This window comes from Arvicanthis niloticus, chromosome 23 (assembly GCF_011762505.2).
Source record: "Arvicanthis niloticus isolate mArvNil1 chromosome 23, mArvNil1.pat.X, whole genome shotgun sequence".
NCBI classification, from domain to species: domain Eukaryota; kingdom Metazoa; phylum Chordata; class Mammalia; order Rodentia; family Muridae; genus Arvicanthis; species Arvicanthis niloticus.
The window spans coordinates 15604165-15625602 of NC_133430.1; the positions used below are offsets into that span (position 1 = coordinate 15604165).

The window sequence follows — 21438 nt, forward strand, 5'->3', positions numbered from 1 at the left end:
TTAGATAAATTTGAAAGAGTTCTTGGGCATTTCTTTTATCAGGAAAAAAAAAATGAGTCCCAGAGAGAAACTTTGATTTGCCTCTGAAACTCCCAGAATCAGTCAAGGATCAGAGCCTGCTCACTAGGCTCAACCTCTTACATTTTCTGGGGCAAGATTTTAAACTCAGCTTCCCAACTGCAGCTTTAACAAGAAACTGCTCAGGGGAGGGAGATGCTTGCTGTATCCCCTTGTCTCCAGTGCATTCCCTCCCATGCAAACCCTTAGATAACACCCCTGGGTATCCAGGCAGTGTAGAACATCAGGATGGGAAGCACCATTATTAAGTTTCATTGTCAGAAAGGCTTCAAACGCATAAAACCCTTCAAGAGATTTACGACAGTAACAACGTTCTCCAGGCCTGCTGCTCGGCATCATAAATATTCATAAGCCACACATGGACACCTCCAAAGACTTCAAGAAAAATGCTCACCGTGTTGGCCATGCTGTAGTAAAGGAACTAGATCCAGGAGAGTCACCAAAGTCACGTAGAGGCCTTGGTAGTCCAAAGAAGGGTAGTCTGACAACTGAGCATCACGACTTTGCGGGCCACGTTCTGAAGGAGCATCTCGCAGGACGCTGTAAAGGAGGGAGCGAGTAACAGTAGGGTTGATGGAACTGACCTGCGGTCTTAGAGATGGGGTGAGTGGGAATGGCACGGGAAAAAGACACATGGTCATGGGCACTGTCAAATTGGAGGCATCTTGGTTTTCCTTCTTCCCTGTGCGGGACAAAATGCTGTTGGGGGGACAAAGAAAAAAAAGAGACAACAAAGACACAAAGAACAGCACATTACATTGAAATGACACTCTAAAACAAATAGTAAAACACCAGATACATCCCACATAAGATGCAATCGCCACAGCAGCACAGTCTGCAGAGCCAGTGCTGGAGCAGGTCTCTGTGCTCCAGATGCCAACAACACAGGTGGACTTTGTTGAAGTTGCATTGCATCTCATGTGGTATCTGGTTTATAAGGAGCAAAAATATAAAAATGCATGTTTCAGTGCCAAACCCATGTTTCACAGTTTGTCAATTTGGTGAAGGGAAGGTTTCCTCAGAGGAACACCGTCTTGGCTTCATCTGTGAGGGCTCTCGATCCTAATTATAGGGAGCTTCCAAAGCAGCCTTGTCAGCAACACTAGCTTGTCACATAAACAGAAACGTGCAAAATATAGGTATGGCACTTGCAGAAACATGTTTTAGCAAAGAATAAACATGTGCGTTTATTAAGAAACTCTTAAAAATCACATGTTTATTGCATCAAAATAATGTCTATATGTATATTATGATACTGTTTCATGACATTCTGTCAGTATCATTTGAGATAATGAAGTTTAAACAGGCATATGAACTTAGAAATAATACATATTTCTAAAGTGTTAGCTAAACTACATTGGAAAAGCTATAAAATAATATATAGTAAATGGCCCATAGCATGTGTTGGTGAACTAATGACAGTGTGTGTGTCTGTGTGTGTGTGTGTCTGTGTGTGTGTGTGTGTGTGTGTGTTTTAATTTGGCATGTTGGGGAGCAAATGTTTTATTTTATGAATACAAACAGTGGTTTATTAAATAGTTACCTTAAAAACTCTAAAAGCTAAGCAAGCATCCATCATCTCTTATAAAGCTGTACATCATACAACAAGATCTCGTGTCACTGCTGTTACTTACTTTATTAGTCAACAAAACTCACTAAACACTAGAGAAAAGATAATTTAGAAAGTTAAAAAAAAACATTTAATGGGAGTAAAAGTAGTCTCTAAAATGATTTTGCTTTTAGTCTCCACTTAAATCTACAAAACTTTTAGTAAAAGTTATAAGGCAGAAAAGTTGTTGGTTTAAAGGAAATTACTGCTTAGCCGTATGTTTAAGTTTTTAAAATTAGATCATGCTCTTTATCGGTAGCCAACCATTATGCACTAAGACATCTACAGCACTAAAGTGCTTTCCTATAGTACAGTTATTTGCCAGCCAAAATAGAGATCAGCTAGAAATGCTTCATTTCGTGAAGATAACCTTGTCTTATACTTACTCGTGTGCATCCATGACTAAATTCTCAGCTAACGGTGTGGCATCTACCATATCACAGTGACGTGAAGAACTGGTTAGTGTCAGCATGCTTGTTATGTCAAGTTGATATTGCTTTTTATTTATTCTTAGCGCAGAAATGTGTTACAATGTAAAAGAAATGACTACATGCTTTTTTTATTTTCTATGTGCCTAATTTACCTCGATCTCCTCTGTCTTCTGTTACCCAGTGTCCAAGGGAAAACAATTAATAATAAAGATAATTTCAGAATACTTAGGTAATACTTCTTAGCAACAAAGAACGCAGGAGCTGCTGTATTTGTTTTTGTTAAAAGGGATTTAATTTACCTTTTTAAGTGTGTGCTGTATTGGGCTTTGTAACCTCACACTGTATAATGGGTGGGAAGTATTCTACCTCTCACAACCCGCCTGCATGTATTATAAAGAACATTGTTTTCACATCAGACTTTATAGTTCCCACAAAACTAAATTACTCCTCAGATTACCAACTTTTCATGTTGCATTATTGATAAAGTTCAGTCACCAACATTTTTTTTTCCCAGTCTTACAGGAGTCTATTCTCCTGAAACCCCTTTACACTCAGAAAATGGATATATATCAATACAGTTTCCCAAATTTCGGCATAAGTTGGCCAGTTGCCAACATCCTCTCAAGAAGACATCACTATCTCTTAGTCAATTAAAAATACTGAATATCATAAATGCGTGATATTGAAAGAATCCATTAAGGCTGGCTAACCACCTTCTTGGTGGGGGAAATACGAGATGTGATTGTGTTACTATGTTTCTAGTGCTCTAAGCTGGGTGGATTATGACAAGCACTAGTGAATAACTTTGGAGGCTATTGCTGTGATATTTTTCCCTCCTGTACATGTGGGAGTCCCAAGTGACAGCAACCACATTGTCCTACATTCAGAGAGGGAAGAATGTCAGCACGGAAACAGTAAAGCTCTCTTTCACTGCCTTTAAATTTAGCAAGTAGGTGAGGTTGAGAAAAAAAAAAAATGGCGAAAATGAGTTCTCCATGAAGCCAGTTTTAAATTACCATTCATGTCTCAATGTAAGGAAATGTGTTCATTTGTGGGAAAAACTTAGGAAGGGCTCATGAATCAATGTACAATGCACTGTGGTTTTATGATGTTTCGTGAAGTTTATTCAGAGAAAAAAAAATTACTTATTTCCCCAACCAAACTGTTTAACTTGGGAACGACCAAAGATTTCCACATTTGAAAATTTTTTTCCCAAAGGTCTGTTTATAGATTCAACCAAAAAGAATATTAGGAATGCCCTGTCAGAAGAGTCAGACATTGCCACCAAACTTTCACTTTTCCTTTCTCTCTTTAAGCCCGTCCTCTTTGTGAGTACTGGCTTCCATTGTCAAGAAGAGAGAAGACCCCTATGGTGGGCTAGGCAAGGTAATTGAGTGCCTTCAAGCCCTTCTTTTACAGAAAATTAATACATCAAATCAACTTTCTACACAATTAAGAATGTTGACATGTATGTTGCATCTATACACTAAACAAATTGACTGTATTATACTCTAAAACTGTATGTGGGTTTCGAATTGTGTGTGTGAGAGTGTCTCCTTAGAAATTCCTATTTAATTAAGACTACTGGCCTGAGACTAGAATCATTTTTTAAAATATATTCACGTTTTCTAACAAGTTGGTAGCAAATGTAAAGATTGACACTCTAGCAGTTCCAAGAATGGCAGAAGAGAAACACAAAGGGAGATTTCCATCAGTAAGTCTGAAACAGGAAGGAAACTAGGAACCTATAAACATCCAGCTGGGTAAAAAGCAAGATTAAAGACCTTTGATGATCTAAATGTGATCACAAAATGCTTCTATATGAAGTGAAACTGTATGCACTAAGGGAGTTAGCCTGGCCAGTCTTCTTTGCCACTCCTAATGCTAAGAAGCAAACAAGAAAAACAACCTCTGTGGTAAAGCTCTGTTAAATTGTCCACTGCCAGACTCGGGATCCTTCTCAACTAAAATGAGCACAACTCATTGTAATGTTTAATGCCACCTAGGCCCTTCAGTCACTTCTTGAGACAGGAAAGCCTCCCGAAAGCTCCTGTACTGGCAGAAATTTCACCCAAGTCAATTCAATGAGTATTTATGAATATCCCCCATTACAGGACAAAAGCTGCTCACTGCACAGGCATGCCTGATATGACAGAGGACTCATCGGACTAGAATCGAGAGAACCCCAGCAGACTGATTATCTTTTGCAGACATCACAGCTGATCTTGTACTCAGCTGTGGTAACAGGCCATGTCTCTCCTCCTGTGGACTAAATTGACTGACATTAAACATCTAGGCCAACCCCAGCCTTTCCAGATCCTGAAGTCACTGAGGTCACATGAATGCATAGACATCAGACAACTTGTGCTAACAATGTAATCCTAACCACATAATCTAAATAAAGCTGCTTGGGTTTTATCAAATGGTGCCATGTAGACCAGTCCCATGTCTACTTGCCTCCAACTCCCTAGTTTGGAGATATCAGACATGAGCCACAATACCCAGCTTCTTCAACATGTTTCTTTGCAAGAACCTGAGTTCTGAAGGCAGCAAGTAATTCTGAATGTAAATATTACACAAATGCAAAGGGAACCACCTTGTTTGTGGTAGAGATGTGTAGTCAAAGATCCAAACACTTAGCTCATCTCATGTGGCTTAAAATTTCGACTAGCTTTTTTAAAAGGAAGGAATCTGAATATAATTGGAATGGATGCAGCTCCAATAGCCAAAGAGCTTCTAACCTGGTTCAATATATAAAACAAAAGTTAAAAGTTTTGTATTTCCAGTTTGGTTTGTTGTTGTTGTTTGTTTTGTTTTGTTTTGTTTTGTTTTGTTTTTTGGTTTTGCTTTTTAAGGAGAAAAAAAGCTTTGGTAGACATAGAAAAGATACAGAATGTACAGGGTTTGAACCAAATAGTTGACCTGTAAATATTCCTATTCAAGTCCCATCTGTGATAAACTACATGCCTCACTGTCTTGTGCACATGCACACTATGTAGTTAGCGACAGGGTCTTCCAGCCCTGCTCTGATCCACTGCCTGCAGCAACCTTGTGAGGGCGAGGTAGAACTGAGACAGCTGGGAACTTCTGTACCTGACCTCAGCTCAGTTTAACAAAAGCTCCAAATAGACGGCAAATCTATATACACTACATACTCCCTTTCTTCCCTTGATTTCACAGACAGCCACTTCATGGACTTTATAATAGACATTGGCGTTCCCACAGGCCAGATCAAGTTTTTATTAAGAAAATGTGTCCCTGCTGTGTGGCGGTGACTAGAGAACAGCAGCGTGACATGGGTGTAATTGTGTGTGCTGTGGATTAAAACCACCAACGACCTAATGACCCCAATACTGCTACATATATAACACTGAACAACTTATTGAACTGTCTTGTAACTTAGTTTCATTATCTGTGAAATGTGTACAGTAGTACCTTTATCTAATTACAGGGAGTTAACAGAAATGTCACACTTAAAGGAGCTCAGAGCAGAACTTGATGTGAAGAAATATAGGTACCATAACAATAACGTTGCTATGGTGATGACAGCTATTGCCACTGTCACCATTAGCAGCTGTTGAAATTGACTCTCCTTTAACATGGACCATGCTCAGTTACAATAATAGCCACTTGAAGAGACTAACACCAGTTTCATCATGAAGATGCTGTCACTTCGACCTCATCCTAATGACCAAACCAGAACCTCAGGACTGCCACACATAACTTAAAACAGCATCCTAACTTTCTTAACTTACTGGACCAGTTGAAAAGCTGTAAGTGCTAGGTTCTGAAGCCAACAGAGATGTCATAATTTCTTCACAAGTAGAATCTAAAATTTTCCCTACCAGGAAAGCAACTCTAGTTTTGGGTTCCCCTATAGGAAAGAATTTCTCTGTGAGGTTCCCAGCCTCAAAAGCAAAAGGAAAATGTAGAAGACCGAAATAGGATGCCTCCGTTCACATGTTCGTCTGATTATTACCATGAAAACCTGGATAAGTATTTCATCCCCTTTGAAATGGGAAAATGGCCCACCCCAGGATCTTAAACCAACTGTGAATGCCTGACAGACAGCATGAACGTGATAAATAGAATCCCTTCACACTAGGACAGGGATAGTAAAGACTCTAAAGATGAGAAGATATCTAAAGAAGAATGTTGATGCAGAAGACCAACCAGTAAGTGGCTGTGCACAGGATGTTTCTCTCTGTCTATGGTCAGCCTGTCTGAGGACAAAAAGGGACAGGCCACGGGAACCTCTGGTGCCACTACAGTCACTCTAAAGTGTGTCCTCCCCATGCCTGACTTACAGAATTCCTGCTGCTGTCTACAAGCCAGAAATGGCAGCAAGTCCAGCAGCAGATTCACAGAGGAGCTGTGGCAATGGGGAGACAAAGCGCTGGGGTGTAATGGTTGCTAAAATATTCACAATTCTTCAGCCTTGTCTGTCAAAGATAGCTAGCTACGACACTGGAAAAGGCCCGTCTTTGTTTGCATCAGTAGCAAGGGTGAGAGGGAATGGCCCTCGAGTCTCTGTCCTGTAGTAAAAGCAGAGAGCTCCTAAGCTGTTACTCTCTTGTTCTCCTTAGACCTAAGATCAGTTGTAATGTATAGGATAGAAGCAACTACTGTTTCTGTATCAATCAGAGATCCAGGATGTACTAGTAACAAACCCTAAATCGCCATGAAACTCTCTATTTCTTTTAAACTCAGAGTGTTTCTCATTCTCAATTTTAAAGACCCTAATCACCCCCCTTAACCTTATGCTATTTATGTCAAATATACAACTTTTTTTTTAAGCATCTGAAGACCTCCCAAAAGAACAAGCAACTGAGGAGGCAGGCTACAGTCATGCCACTACATTTCCAGGTAAGCTGGGTCTGATATGCTAGACAGACCCAGAAGACAAGAGTCCAGACTCTTCTGTCAGAGCACTAGAAAACTAAGGCCTTTTAAGACTTTCAGTTCAGTGTGAAATTAGGTCCCAATAAATTCAGCAGTACTACCTAATAATTCTCTCAAAGTCAAGGGTATTTAAGGCTTACCTTAACAAGGTCTGAGAAAAGTACTTCAGGGTGTTGGCAATATCTGTTCCTGATGGTACCGGATAAATGTTGTGGAGAACTCGGTTATGATATTCCTGTAAGTACCGGATCTTGGAAGCAACTAGATAAAAGCAAAAAGAAAAAAAAAAGAAGAAGAAGAAAGAAAGACCTTCTTGTAATATGTATCAAACACACAGTGAATAACTACAAACAAGAATCCAATCCATACATTTTAAAACACATGTAAAATTTTTCTGGAATTCCATGATAGAAACCCTAATACAAAACACTTAATTTCCTATAACTGCATCCAACACTTAAACTTATTTTTAGTTATGTGGATTGATATCCCTACACGAACTGTCTATTCCTTTTCAACCACTAAGGAGAGCATTATTCTTATCTCTTCCTAATTATCTCCAGATAACTCCCAATTAGCAAAACAATAATAAATATAAATCTGTGTCACTAGAGAGTTATAGTTAACATGAAGGAAAAATAAACCTCAGAACTCTAAAAACACCCAAAAAGTTGGGCGTCCACTGTACAATGGCATCAATTAAAATCGGGTTTTCTTTAACTCGGTAGTGATTATGGAAATGTGTTTCATGAATGCTTAGCTGCATGACTACGGTGAGAATATATTTACTTGTTGAGTATCAAGGAAGAAGACAACTGACTGTGTGGTAATGAAAACACAAACAATAAAGATCACATTTTTCTTCCAACAAAGTGCATAAATTAGGAACCATCCTAATAGCTTTCTGAGGTTGGCTTCCCGGTCTCAAGACAGGAGGAACTAAACATGTGTATTTACCCTCCTACACCTACCTGGAGTCACCAGCATTGTCCACATTCCTGACCTGACCTTTGACCTGGCTGTAGTGAACGGCCCAGTTCTAGTCAATCCTCTTTGCAAATCCCAAGGAGTCATGATGATCAACGTCCCTCTGGTCTCCTCTTCCACAGAGTTCTCAATAATGTCCGTTTGTCCTTTCAATCTTTAAGGCTACCCAGGGAGCCTTTTAGGTGGCATGGCTCACTGTCAGCGGTTAGCAGAAGACATATCAAGTCCCGGAGAAGCAAGGTTTTGCTGTTCCCAACAGCCAGTGGGAATAAGCTCCTGGATGCATCTAACTGAAACACTGGCTTAAGCAACTTAAAGAAAGTCAGAATGCTTTTGACAGGTGTGCGACGGAGAACCACAGAACAGTAAGCATCAGAACAGGGAGAACCTTAGAGCCCTTTCCCTGTAACCATTTCATTCTAAAGGTAGGACAAGGAGGCACACAGGTGGATAGCAATTAGCTCTCCTGACTTCTGATCCAGTGCTTTTTCCACTGTGACAGTTCTGTGATTAAGCCAGCATGCACACAGTAAATATTCATTATACAACATCAAAACAATTGTCAGCAGTTGTTGGGCTAATCACGGATCTGAAGTCTACAGGATCCATGGCTCACACTTGCCCTTCCTCCTCTCTGCTTCTCAGCATTTTCCCAAAGAAATAAGTTTACATTGCAGATAACATGGCCTCTACTGTCATCTCCAAAGACAGCAATAGCTTTAGTAATAGCTATTATATCACTTAGCACACAGTATTTGGTTATAAAAAAAAATATCCTGAGATAAACTATAAATAGGTAATACCAGAAAATACATCAATTACATAATCAACAAAAATCCATTTTCTTCCAAATGTCTTTGAGCTGTCATGCATCATAACTTTAATAATGACATTACAAGAGATACTCATGTTAATGTATAGGTCTAAGTTCCCAATAGCTGACATATCTGCCAGGCCAGCTTATACTTTCACCCACTATCACAATGATATTTTACTGCTGTGACTCTTCTCAACTTTAATGCTCATCAGGTCTCTGTGGAGAATTTCAGGAATATCACTCATTCTTCTACTACTTAAAAAGGAAATTGATGGCAGTTCGGGATGTGTACAATAAGCAGAAATGAGGAGAAAAGTCAAAGAACCCCCAACTCAATGGCTTGCTCATAATTTGAGAGCTTTAAAACCATCATTACACAATGATTGCAAGCATTCAGACATGTTATGAGATGAATGGGTGCTCTTTTTATAGAGACTTCCGTTAAGATGCAGTAACAACTCCTTTCAATGAGTTTTCAAACACACGGAGGAAAGCAGACACTACGGCCACTTCCTTGAGATCTTTGTGTAGTTTACATATTCACATGGAGCTATCTCTGTTCACTCATCTGTTTATTTTTCTATATCAAACTGTGAGTGTTGAGAGGCATCTTACTTATGTGTTCATCCCAGTCTTAAGACACTGCCTAGTGCAACAGTCATTGGACTGAAGTGAACAATGAGTTAACACTTTAAGAACAGCTTTAGCACTTGACTCTGTGTGTGTGTGTGTGTGTACATAACACATATATAGTAATATAGTAATATAGCAATGTGTATGTGTATACATAACACATATATAGTAATATAGTAGTAGTGTGTGTGTGTGTTCTTTTATTCTTAGATTCCATATACCTAGTAAATACTCAGAAAGTTACTAGTAAATGAAAGTAAAAGAAGGGGTAAAGATAAATAAATTCACAGTCATGAAAGACAGTTTACAAAACAGATCGGGGAATGTTCAAATTAATTCTATATTGGGAGACCAACAAATTTTCAGCCCTCATAGATTTCTTTTCAACGACTTGAAAATAGTAAGGGGACTGGAGAGATGACTCAGCAATTAAAAGCCCTAGCTGCTGTTTCAGGGGACCTGGTTTTGATTCCCAGCACCCACATGGCTGCTCACAACCACCTGTAACTCCAGTACCAGGAAATCTGATGACCTCTGATGACCTCTGATGACCTCTGATGACCTCTGCCTCCATGAACACTAGGCACACACATGATGCACTTACACACATTTAGGCAAAACACTCATGCACTTTTTTTTAAAAGATGAGGAAGAGGAGGGGAAGAAGAGGAAGGGAAAAGAAAATAATCAGAAACGTCTCTGACGAATAGTAACCTGTAATTGTGCTGAAGATATAACGAAAGCTCAATTGCATGTCTACCTTGTACAGAAGAGAGAATGCTTTGGGGGAGCGGGGCTTGTAAGCCCAGGAGGACCCAGCGCCTTGTCAAAGCTCAGAAATCTTGCTCTTAACCACACACATGGACTGCACTGTGGCTGCAGTTGGATCACTGGCAGACTGGGTGTGAATCGCCTCCAAACGCAACTGATCTCAGGACTACATATGTCCAGCAGTCTCCCACTCTATTCTGCTCTAGTTACATCTTCAGAACATTCTCAGTGACCTGGCCAAGCCTTACACCATAAAGGGTCATCTGTCATAAATCACATTCCCTCAATCTCAAAATTGAAATCCTAACCTCTAAAGGTGAGTGTAGCTGGAGATAAGGCCTTTAAAAGAGGTGACCAAGTTCAAATGAAGCCATTACAGCGATGTGCTCTTTGAATACCATCTTCCTTGTGTCCTTGTAAGAAGATTAGGACACACAAGAGACATCAGGAATGGGGGAGGGGAGAGGAAAGGCCGAGAGAGGACAGGTGAGAAAGTGACCATCTGTGAGGCAAGGAAAGAGGCCTCAGGAGAAAGCAAATCTGCCAACACCTTGATCTTGAACTGAAAGTCTTCAGAACTGTGAGAAAATAAATGTCTGTTGTTTTAGCAGATCCATCTGTGGTGCTTTGTGGCAGCTGGAGAAACTGAATGCACCATCACAGAGGAAAGTCTTTAAGTGACAGGAAGAAAGGTGTAAGCCCTGAATTAAGACTTCCTGTTCCTCTCTGCTAAACCTCAGTTCCCTCATCTGTAAGATGGAGAGGATCATGTCCAAGAGTCAGTTCACAGTCACTTAACACAGAGCCCCACCACCCCCACCCCTACCCCAGAACATGCTCACTTGCAGTAGATAACACAAGGTGACTCATTCATCCTGCTACCAAACACCAAGTTCACCCTGAGAGCCCGCCATCCATCACCTGTCCCCCCTACACCGTTCATCTCTCCTTCTTCATTAAGACACTCTCATTAACTAGAATCTCCTTAGTCAGAGGGAAATGCACAAAACACCTTTTCCTCATCCTCCTACTCCCCTCCCTGCAACTACTGGCTTCTGCCTTCAGAACTTTAATTAAGAGTTGTAGGTATAGTCTCTGACTCTCAATCTCTCTCTCTCTCTCTCTCTCTCTCTCTCTCTCTCTCTCTCTCTCTCTCTCTCTCTGTGTGTGTGTGTGTGTGTGTGTGTGTGTGTGTGTGTGTGTCCCAACCTCCCAACCTCCCAGTCCTCTTACTCACCACGTCTGGCTCCCACCATCACCACTGCCCTGAATCTGGTTTTTCTGGCAACCCTCTCTATCTATAGCACTCAGAGTGTCATATCCAGTGACACTTCCCAGTCACCTATGGCATTATTAACCCTTTCAGCTCTCCCATACAGTCAGTCCACTAGTCCCGCTTTTTAGAAACTCTCTTTTCTTGGTTTCCCTAACACCATACTCCCACAGACTTCTACCTTTGAGAAACATCCCTCAGAGAGTGTTTTTGCCACCTTGATGCTTCTAGAATTTTGAGATTTATCAGGACTCAAGCACCAATCTCATTTTCTCTCCCTGGGCAATCCCATCCACCCATGTGGCTGCCAGCACTATCCATGGACCAAATATTCTGACATACACATCTCAGTTACAGATGCTTATGCACATGAACAATAGACCTCATATCATTGCTTTTCACGGAGGAATCTCACAGAGTAAACACATCCAATGCTATTATACAATCCTTCTCTCCCTACCCACCATCAAATAAAACCCTGCTTCCATTTGTGTGCTCCACCAAGTTCACACAAAGGATGAACAGCATCCTCATACTGTGTGCCTCTACCCTAATCTATCTCCTACAAACACAACCACCAAAAGATACCTCCAAAGTATCTTCCTCTTTGATGGATTGCCACTGTCTCCAGACAGACCCAGGTTGCTTCCCAGCTCACTCACCAGATTCTTTCTTGCCATGGCTCACTTCTTTCTCCTTGGAGAAGCCTAAGAGGCCTTTTAAAGGCTATTTCACATAGTCATCTGCAGCCCACTGCTCTGGGAGTAAAATCCAAACTTCTTTCCACCCACATCCGGCCTGACCTCGAATCCTACACCTGCGCCAGACGCTCACTCTTGCTCAGTTTCTCGTATGAAGCTATTTCTTTTTGCAATAAAACTTTGTATGTGCTCACTCTCTTCCCTGAGCTCTTGTCTCTTCACATCCTGAGTGTTCGATGTCCATTTGCACTTCAGAGGTGGCTTTACCTGGCACTTGCTCATAGAGGCCTTTGCCATTGTTCCCATCTGAGCTGATTCCCTGATCCACACTTACATTTTTCTCTATATAATACACAAACTAGGATATTTTCCTCCAATGGCTAACACAACTTGCAATTGTATATTTGTTCAGATGAGCGCTCACTACCTCTTCCAAGTGGGCATGCGCCAAAACCCGCATATTTGCTCATCACTGCAGAGACCCGGGGCCTCGTAAGCACTGCCTGTGCAGAGTTCCCGAAAAACGGGGAAAACGAAGGGGGTCAGCAAGACAGTGGCTGTTTTTAGCCATTAAACTCTATGTCCTTTACAACCCAGAAAGCCAACTGCCAAAGCAAGATGAAAAAGAGCAAAACTCAAAAGGACGGTAAGAGGTTTATCTCACAAAGATGGTACTAGGTTTCACTGAGCATACCCTAATCCAGTCTCCGCTCTCGGCTTCTTCTTAGATTCTTCGCTATGTTGTTTTGTTTTTAAGAAACAAAACACAGAAGAAAAACTCGGTTGTAGACATAAAAGCGTTTCAACAAAACTAAAACTCTATAACACACAAATTTCAAATCTGCCTTTTAACGTTAAACATGTTCCTATGTCATAAAAATGTGTTAAAAATAATCCAGTACTAATTTCAAATGTTTAGTTATCAAGGCTATCAAAAAGTTAAGAAAAATAATGAGATGACCACAATGAAGGCTATAAAATTACATAGAGGCTCCTGTTCAACCATACATAACATTTTAGTGTGTTAGCCTTCTTGAAAACACACACACACACACATATATATACATATATATAATTTTAGAATTTATTTTCTCCATACGTCAGAAGCAGATTTCTTCATCATTACAATTACTCTGTAACTTCTTTTTTTTAATGTAAATCATAATTTATCTCACCAATCATCTATTGATGTTTGTGAGGCTAGGGATGGTTCCACTATTCTGTGTAAGGCAATAAAGGAGCAGGAGCAAGACTTCAGTGATGCCAGCCAACACTGCTCTTGCAAAGGACATGTGTTGAGTTCCCCGCACCCACAGCATGCAGCTTGCCTCTAGTTCCAGAGCCAGGATATGTGATGCCCTCTTCTGCTCTCTTTAGGCTCCTATACACATGTGACACATATATTGTATATGTGTATATGTATATAATGTATATGTATATAATGTATATGTGTACAATGTATATGTATATAATATATATGTATATGTTGTATATGTATATACATATACATAATTTTAAAATAAATCTCGAATGCTGCGAAAGAATGCCCCTTAATACCTGAGAATGTCTTTGTATTTTCTTAGAATTAATTTTCAATGTAGAACTACACAAACATTAAATATTTTGCAATGATTTGGGTGAGGTCAGATATGATACTGTGTACCTATAATTCCAGCACTTGAAAGGAGCAAAAAAGCAGAATCAAGGGCTCATGATCAGGGCTGGAGTGTTGGCTCAGCAGTTAAGAGCACTGGTTACTCTCCCAGAAGACCTGGGTTCAATTCCCAGCACCCACATGGCAGTTCGCAGAATATCTGTAACTCCAGTTCTAGCAGATCTGACACTGTTTTCTGCTCACCGCCCCCAACAGCCACACAAGCAAACCCGGGTACACATAGTACTATATCCTACATAGCAAGTTTGTGGCCACTGGGCTACATGAGACACTGAATCAAAAAAAAAAATTTTTTTAAACAAAACAAACTGCTTTAAAAAAATAAAGCTTTAGGGGATACTTGATAAATTGTTCTTCAGAAAGATGTAAACATCAGCATTGATAATAATACCACTGAGTACCGACAATTGTGTGTGTGTGTGTGTGTGTGTGTGTGTGTGTGTGTGCGCGCGCACCACTGACTACCGACAATTGTGTGTGTATGTGTGTGTGTGCACCACTGAGTACCGACAATTGTGTGTGTGTATGTGTGTGTGTGTGCACCACTGAGTACTGACAATTGTGTGTGTGTGAATGTGAGTGTGTACATGTGTGTATGAATGTGTGAGTTGTAAAAGCTTTTGTGTTGTGTCATGTCCCAGTTACAGTTTAGTAAACCAAAGCACCACAGAAGTAAATGATCTGCTCTTGGCCACAGAGCTAGTGCACAGCAGAACTGGTCACTGAGCAGACTGGGAGCCATGTTTACTCCAGATCACCCTGTTCTCTAATTGTTTGTAGAGTTTGGGAGACGTTCAATGGATATGCATGAAATAATATTCTCCTAATCCTTCTTGTTTTCAATATCCCATTAAAGGACACTGTGGCAAGCAGATGAGTTATTAGGCTAAATTTCCAATATGTATTTTAGAAAAATACAACTCAATATATCTACTCACTAGTCTACCCTTTCCTGGAAAACTCAAATGACTTTCATCCTTCAGAACACCTTAAGACTACACCACCAGCTCTTAAAAGACTCTTTCCCATCATTCCTGAAGCCTTCTAACTAACTAGATGTTATCAATTGCTCCTTTTCGAAGCATGCAGAGTGCCACTCTCTAGTGGAGTTGCTTCATTACAGGCATAAGCCAGTAACTGTAAGCTGATCTGGATAACTCCAGTTAGCTTCATGTTTGCAAATCCATTTTCAAAAACACTTCTAGGTCCTTGAAGACATACTTGTCCACCCTTTTCATTGTAAATCCCGCAGAATCTGTCCATGGCAGATGGTCAGCTGTAGCAGTGACTAAAGTATCAACTATCCTGTGTTCCACACGCACTCCAAATTCTTTAAAGATTCTGCTAATTTTTGTATAAATTATTTCTATATACAATTTATTATATAAATTACATGAAGAGTGAAGTATTCTTTTTCATGATTAATTTTCTTCCCTTGTTCCAACAGAACTCAAAAAAAATTCTCTTGATACATATTTCAAATGTCTTATAAGTTCTTTGTTAACATTTGAATACATACTTTTTGTTTTTGTTTTTGTTTTTGTTTTTTTCCTGACTAGCAATTCTTGTTCTAACAGGCTGAGTGTCGTGGAGTTTCATGATGCCCTACAGAGAGCCCTAGATGGACTGTGGGTTCCTGTCTACAGCTATGCATTGCCACAAGCTAGTTAATGTTTTGACTTGGGGCGGGGGGCGGGGGGATGCTTCACGTTGTTTGCTCCTTACCAAATGAGAATTAAAATAGCATTTCCAGTACATTCTTTGACAATCTTTGTTATAAACGTTATGAATCTGACAGCCTGCATTCTGATTCTACCTAAATTTTAATCAGTTTCTTCTTGAACTGTGTAAACTCGCTAATGGATTTGGTATGGCCACCTTTTAAACTATCTTCCTGTCAGTATAATATTGCATTAAGGAATAACAGACATGGAGCTAGCAAGATGGCTCAGTGGGTAAAGACACTTGCCATCACACCTGTTTGATCCCCAGACCTCATATACAGGTGGGAAGAAAGACTAAAAATTTAAGTAAATAAGTGTAAGCCATTTTTAAAAGAAACTATAAACATAAATAAAAATTATCTAGACATAGTTCTCCAATCAGATTGCTATATTCAACACAAGGGTTCAAGCAACAATCGTGTCTGATATCTTATTCTTCTCTTGGTCAAGCATAGGTTACAGAATAGGATGTCCACCTTAATTATCACTGCATATCTGTCTTTATTTATTTGTTTCGTATTAATAGAAATAGGATTATTTAGTAGTCATATTGGTTCTAACATGAAATCATCTCTCAAGATCTATTTTCTTCTCCCTCCTCACAATATCACCTGAATTAAATTTGCACAATCTCCTTCTGAGATAAATTGCTGTAATAATCTGTCTGATTGCACCCTGATCCTTTTTCAGTATGACATCCACAGCAATCTCTCCAGAATTCAAATGTTTTTCATTTTCTGCTCATTGAAATTCCATTAACATATGAAGCCCTAGGAAGAATAGCTCCCTGCTCACCAGTCAAGCCTCCTCTCCCACTCCCTCCCTGTGTGGATCACCTCAACCATTCTAACTTGCAAAAGCCCACATGATGGTCTTCCTTAAACACCGTTCTGTCCAGAAATGCAATCTCTACCTCTCTGCATGGAGGCTCCCAAAAGAATTCCCCAGGTTTCAGGTCTAACCGTGTCTCCTGTAGACAGCTAACCTTGGCTGAAGTTACCTGGGCATCCACAGTCCTGGACTTCTCTCTGGCAAGGACCACTGCGTGATGTTGCCAGTAACTCAAGAGCAGTCTCCACACTGGACTATCAGAAGCATTGCTTTTAATGTCGTACACACAGTATATTGTAAGTGTCTGCTTCTGAATATATATATACATATATATTTGCTGCATAGCCGAGTGAATGTAACACACAACTCAGTACAACAAGGCAGTTTAAAGTTTCTAGTCCTCTCATGAACTAGAGTTAAGTCATGGATATAACTAAGGTTTTCTGCTCCCTCTTTCTAGTACTCATCACAAGGACTCCTTGTATCATTTTCTTCTCAGAACCCCTAAATCCATCACAATTTGGGGGTATGGACATGATCTGAATTAAATAATGGGTAGTGATAACCAGCCAAGAGACAGCCCATGTGCGCTGCTGACTGCCAGGCTCAGGAGCAGGGTTGCCCCAGCACACTGAGCTACACATCAATGCACCACATGCCTCATATGCTGGGCATGCATCCTCCAGGTTACAGCTATGTTTGCCCTGCTGGGCTCCAGTCTTGCTTTAACCCCATGTTTCCTAGCTATGTTCCAATCTCTTCCTTTCGAAACAGGAAGGCTGTGTTTACTCTGTGCCATTATACACTTGGAGGTATGTGATGTGTGTTTGGATGTTTTATTGGCTTGTTTCCCCCACCCCCACCCCCGGACTCACAGTTAAGAATTTGCTTTGAGCCTGGATTTTTTTAAAAAAGCATTTTGGAACTATGAAGACTATGTGGACTTCTGAAGTTATCACTGGGTACATTTTGGTGACCAGGGCAGAATGCTATGACTTGAATGCCCTTCCCCGGCTTTGGTTTGTTTGTTTGCTTGCTTGCTTGTCTGTGATAAGGTTTCAATGTGCAGCCTGGTTGTTCGGGTACCTACTATGCAGAGCAGACAGGCCACTTCTGCATGCACCACCATGCCTAGCTGCAGGCTCATAATTTGAACACTTGTTCCCCATGCTGCAGCAGCTCTTTGGAAGTGCAGCCTGACTGCTGGAAACGTGACCCCAGAGGCAGGCCTTTGAAAGGGACACATGCCCCTGACTCCATTCCTGCACTCTCAACCTCTCCAGTCTTATATCTGTGACAAGACTTCCCTGTGCACACTAGCTGCCAACAACCAAATCAGTCACTTTGTATTTCCTGCTATGATGACCTAGGGTTTGGTTTGGTTTGGTTTTGTTTTTTGAAACCAGAAGCCAAAATAAGTCTCCCCTCACTTGAGTCGCTTCTGTCATTTATTCTATCACAGCGATGAGAAAAGCAAGTAGATACCAGTCTTTGCTTGACTTCTGGCTCCCTATGGACTAGCTGTGAGAACATGGACAAGGCAATGAACTTCACTCAGTGTTAATTCCCTTATCTATACAATGAGGGCAATTGTGTGTGTGTGTGTGTGTGTGTGTGTGTGTTTATCTCTTGGGGTTGCATATAGCAATTCTGTAGCACAATGACTGGCGTACAACAAAAGAATGCTATAATTCTAATTGGTACTACAGACCTTCCCCCCCTTCCTTTTCCTTCTCTAGGCTAATGTTCTGTCCTTTAAATAGAAGATAATACACAAATGTAGTTCATAATGAAGATATTCAAAAATTAAAATGTAGGGGGAACAAAGCATTGCCTGATAACTCTGCTGGATATGCAGGGTCCTGTGCATCAAAGAATGTCACTCCCCCTTAAAGGAAGGTCACCCTCATTGAAAAGCAAAACCTCACAAAAGATATGCAGGAAGAGTAAAGGCAAAGGAAACAGACAGAGAGCCCAAACAGCAAAGATGTCAGCTGCCACATAGCACCTCATCAGGCTCCTCCAGACAGACACACACACACACACACACACACACACACACACACTCTTCTGTCCATTTAAGCTCCAGGTGGCAAGCTTGACTTGGCTGTTCAGCAGACAAGAAAGGTCAACAAAGAATATCCCTGTTCCTGTAATTGTTTATATTCTTTAAAATATTTCCACAAACATTATTCAGTTAGGTTTTGAGCATTTAAGATAGAAGAAGAAGAAGAAGAAGAAGAAGAAGAAGAAGAAGAAGAGGAGGAGGAGGAGGAGGAGGAGGAGGAGGAGGAGGAGGAGGAGGAGGAGGAGGAGGAGGAGGAGGAGGAGGAGGAGGAGGAAGAAAAAGAAAAAGAAAAAGAAAAAGAAAAAGAAGATGACGACAAGGGGAGGAGGAGGAGGGGGGAGGAGGAGGAGGAGGAGGAGGAGGAGGAGGAGGAGGAGGAGGAGGAGGAGGAGGAGAAAAACAATGACATTGGAAGTTTACACAGCAAAGCAAACACAAAGTAGAAGACCTGAGTACACTTCATCATTTAACAGACATTGATCAACTAAAAACTTTGAGGTACTAACAAGGCAACAATTACTAGTGCACCCCATCCCCTACTCCTGCCATGTCTTCTAGAAGGTCAAAGAAAATGTACAATGATAGTTCTCAATTCTGATGTGCACTGCATAACGCTAGTAAACATGAAAATAATGACTACCTTACCCCACATTTCCAGTGAGGAAACTGGAGTTGATAGGAGCTCAGTAGGTCACCCTGAGGTGGCGGGAGAAGTTCACCAGAGAGCTGTTTTCTGTTACACCACCCTAGTAAGAGACGCTAGAACCAGCTATGGCTCACTGCACATTTTCAGCTCATTAAAAGGATGCAGCTGATTAAAGCCACTCAGTGAGATTTCACATATGAATTTGTAAGTTGGAAATTAACCTCTTGTCATATGGGAGAAAAACATAAACACAGAAACATTTCACTTGCTGGAAATGAGACACTTGCAATTAGAGAGGCAAGAGCCTCTTACTCAAGGTTGCTAAGTCAGTGGCTAGTACTTGTCAGGAGAGCTTGAACTAAGAACTTCGTGAGTCAGATTTACCTCTTGGTAGGGTGGAGGTGGAGAGAGTAATTCAGGAGATGCATTTCCTTAGAGCAGAGGGTTGGTGGTGGGGCAGCGCTGAAAGGAATGGGCTCCCGTCCCATCTAACACAGCAGGACTAGATTATGGCACTTGGTTTGAAAGCTAACTGAGCAGCTTCCACAGATCAAAATTTCAAACTGGAGGAATCTGAAGCGCCTTTACTAAGCACCTTCCAAAAGCATCACGAGACTCAGCTATTGTAGTCCCTAACTGATGTGACAAGACACCTAAATGCCATACTTGAGGTTTCGTGAGAGAAAAGACAAGAGCTACTACTGGACTATCCACAACAGCACAAACCCACAAATCTAGATTTATCGAACAGACACTACAAGATGCTATAATCTCTCTGCTAAATTGCACTTTGCTCTCTAATTTAAAAAAAAAAAAAAAAAAACTAAAGTTTTAAGAGATCTTTAGTAGAATTCATTTCAGAAATAACAGAATACTGACTCCGTGACATTTTTTTTTCCTTTCTACAGCAAGGTTAAATAGTCAAGAAAACTCTGAATTGCCAAACACTGTCTGGGTTAGAGTCAGTTTGATAAAAAAATAGAGCCACCTGAGAGATGGTGGGCTTGTTTGTAAGAGATGATATTGATTAAATTAATTGCTGGTGGGAAGACCCAGATCTTAGTTGTGGGGTAAGACCACTCCTGGAGCAGGGGATCCTGGGGTCTATAAGTGGAGAGGGGGGCTGAGCAGCCCAGCATTCATGCCTCTGCTTCCTGATGTGAACACAACATGACCAGATGCTTCAGGCTTCTGCTGCCTTCACTTCCCCCAGCATGATGGACAGGAGAGAAATGAAAGCCACCCTTCCATATCATTCACTTTCAAAGGAAAATACCACTGCTGAAAATCAACTCTGCTCCCTAAGAAGATAACATCTCCCCAAATTGTCTAAACAAGAACATGAAGTGCACCCACCATAGTCCTCAAACGCCCGTCCATCCGGACAACCATAGGGAGTATGTGGGATCCCACCTTCCTGTGGAAGCAAGCTGTCTTCCACGACAATGCCAAGTCCAAGTGGAGAGCCACAATCAGTCTGGAGTTAAAACTCCATGATTCGGAGCAGACAATGCAACATTCAGGAGTAATTCACACCATCCTGCAGGGAAATTCACGTGACCAAAATTGAACGCCTATTAAATAGAAGAGTCCAGCTCATTGGTGACTGTTTTTAAGACACATAACTAGCATTTCTGTAGCATCTCCATGTACCAGGCAGTGTCAGGAGCACTTTGCCTATTTGATTCTTGTAAATTTCAAGACAATTCTATGAGGCAGGTACTGGCTTTATTTCTCTGTCCTTCCTTATTTTTTTTTAACAGATAAGAACACTGAGGAAACTGTTGTCAGTTTTAAAAATGCTTGCGGTCCACATGTAATTTGTTCTTTTACTCAGGCAGCAAGCGTTTATCAAGGTTCAACAGAACACAAGACAACCTTCACCTTCAACCTCATGAACAGCTAGTAAAGAACAAGACGTGAATAAAAGCGAGACAGTATTTTTAAAGGTCTACAAAGAAATATATAAGGGGCTAAAACAGAGAATGAAGGCAAAGTGAAGGTATCTCCTTTGCACAGAGTGACTTTGGGACCAGCTTTCGGAAGAGATGACTCTCAAGTCTTAGAAGATGAGATGACACTAGACCGAGGGAATTAAGACTGCAACCTAAAGATGTCATCTATCATGCTCACTGGAAGGTCAGTTGTGTACAGTGTAAGGATATACATATATGAATATGAAAGCAAGAAGAAAGAAAGAAATGCAAAAGAACAGAATCTGGAGAGCTTGAAAGCCAATAGGTAGGAAGCTTGTGATTTGGCAAGCGTGAGGAAGTTGGATCCCAGGACAGC

General features: G+C 40.8%; 1 protein-coding gene across 13 annotated transcripts in view; it reads right to left on the bottom strand.

Moving 5' to 3' along the window:
• Positions 1-21438, bottom strand: part of Unc79 (unc-79 subunit of NALCN channel complex) — a 229516-nt gene that overhangs the window by 180113 nt on the left and 27965 nt on the right. For 5 of the 13 annotated variants that reach the window (XM_076921338.1, XM_076921336.1, XM_076921328.1 and 2 more), the window contains exons 1-3: positions 7992-9488; positions 7161-7281; positions 473-777 (exon numbers count right to left, since the gene is read on the bottom strand). In XM_076921338.1, the coding sequence (XP_076777453.1) occupies positions 473-777; positions 7161-7281; positions 7992-8094 (529 nt within the window). In that variant the 5' untranslated portion in view covers positions 8095-9488. Of the gene's footprint in view, positions 1-472; positions 778-2270; positions 2289-7160; positions 7282-7991; positions 9501-21438 lie in introns of those variants that run through there. The other 8 variants (XM_076921327.1, XM_076921332.1, XM_076921333.1 and 5 more) reach the window with 5 other exon arrangements.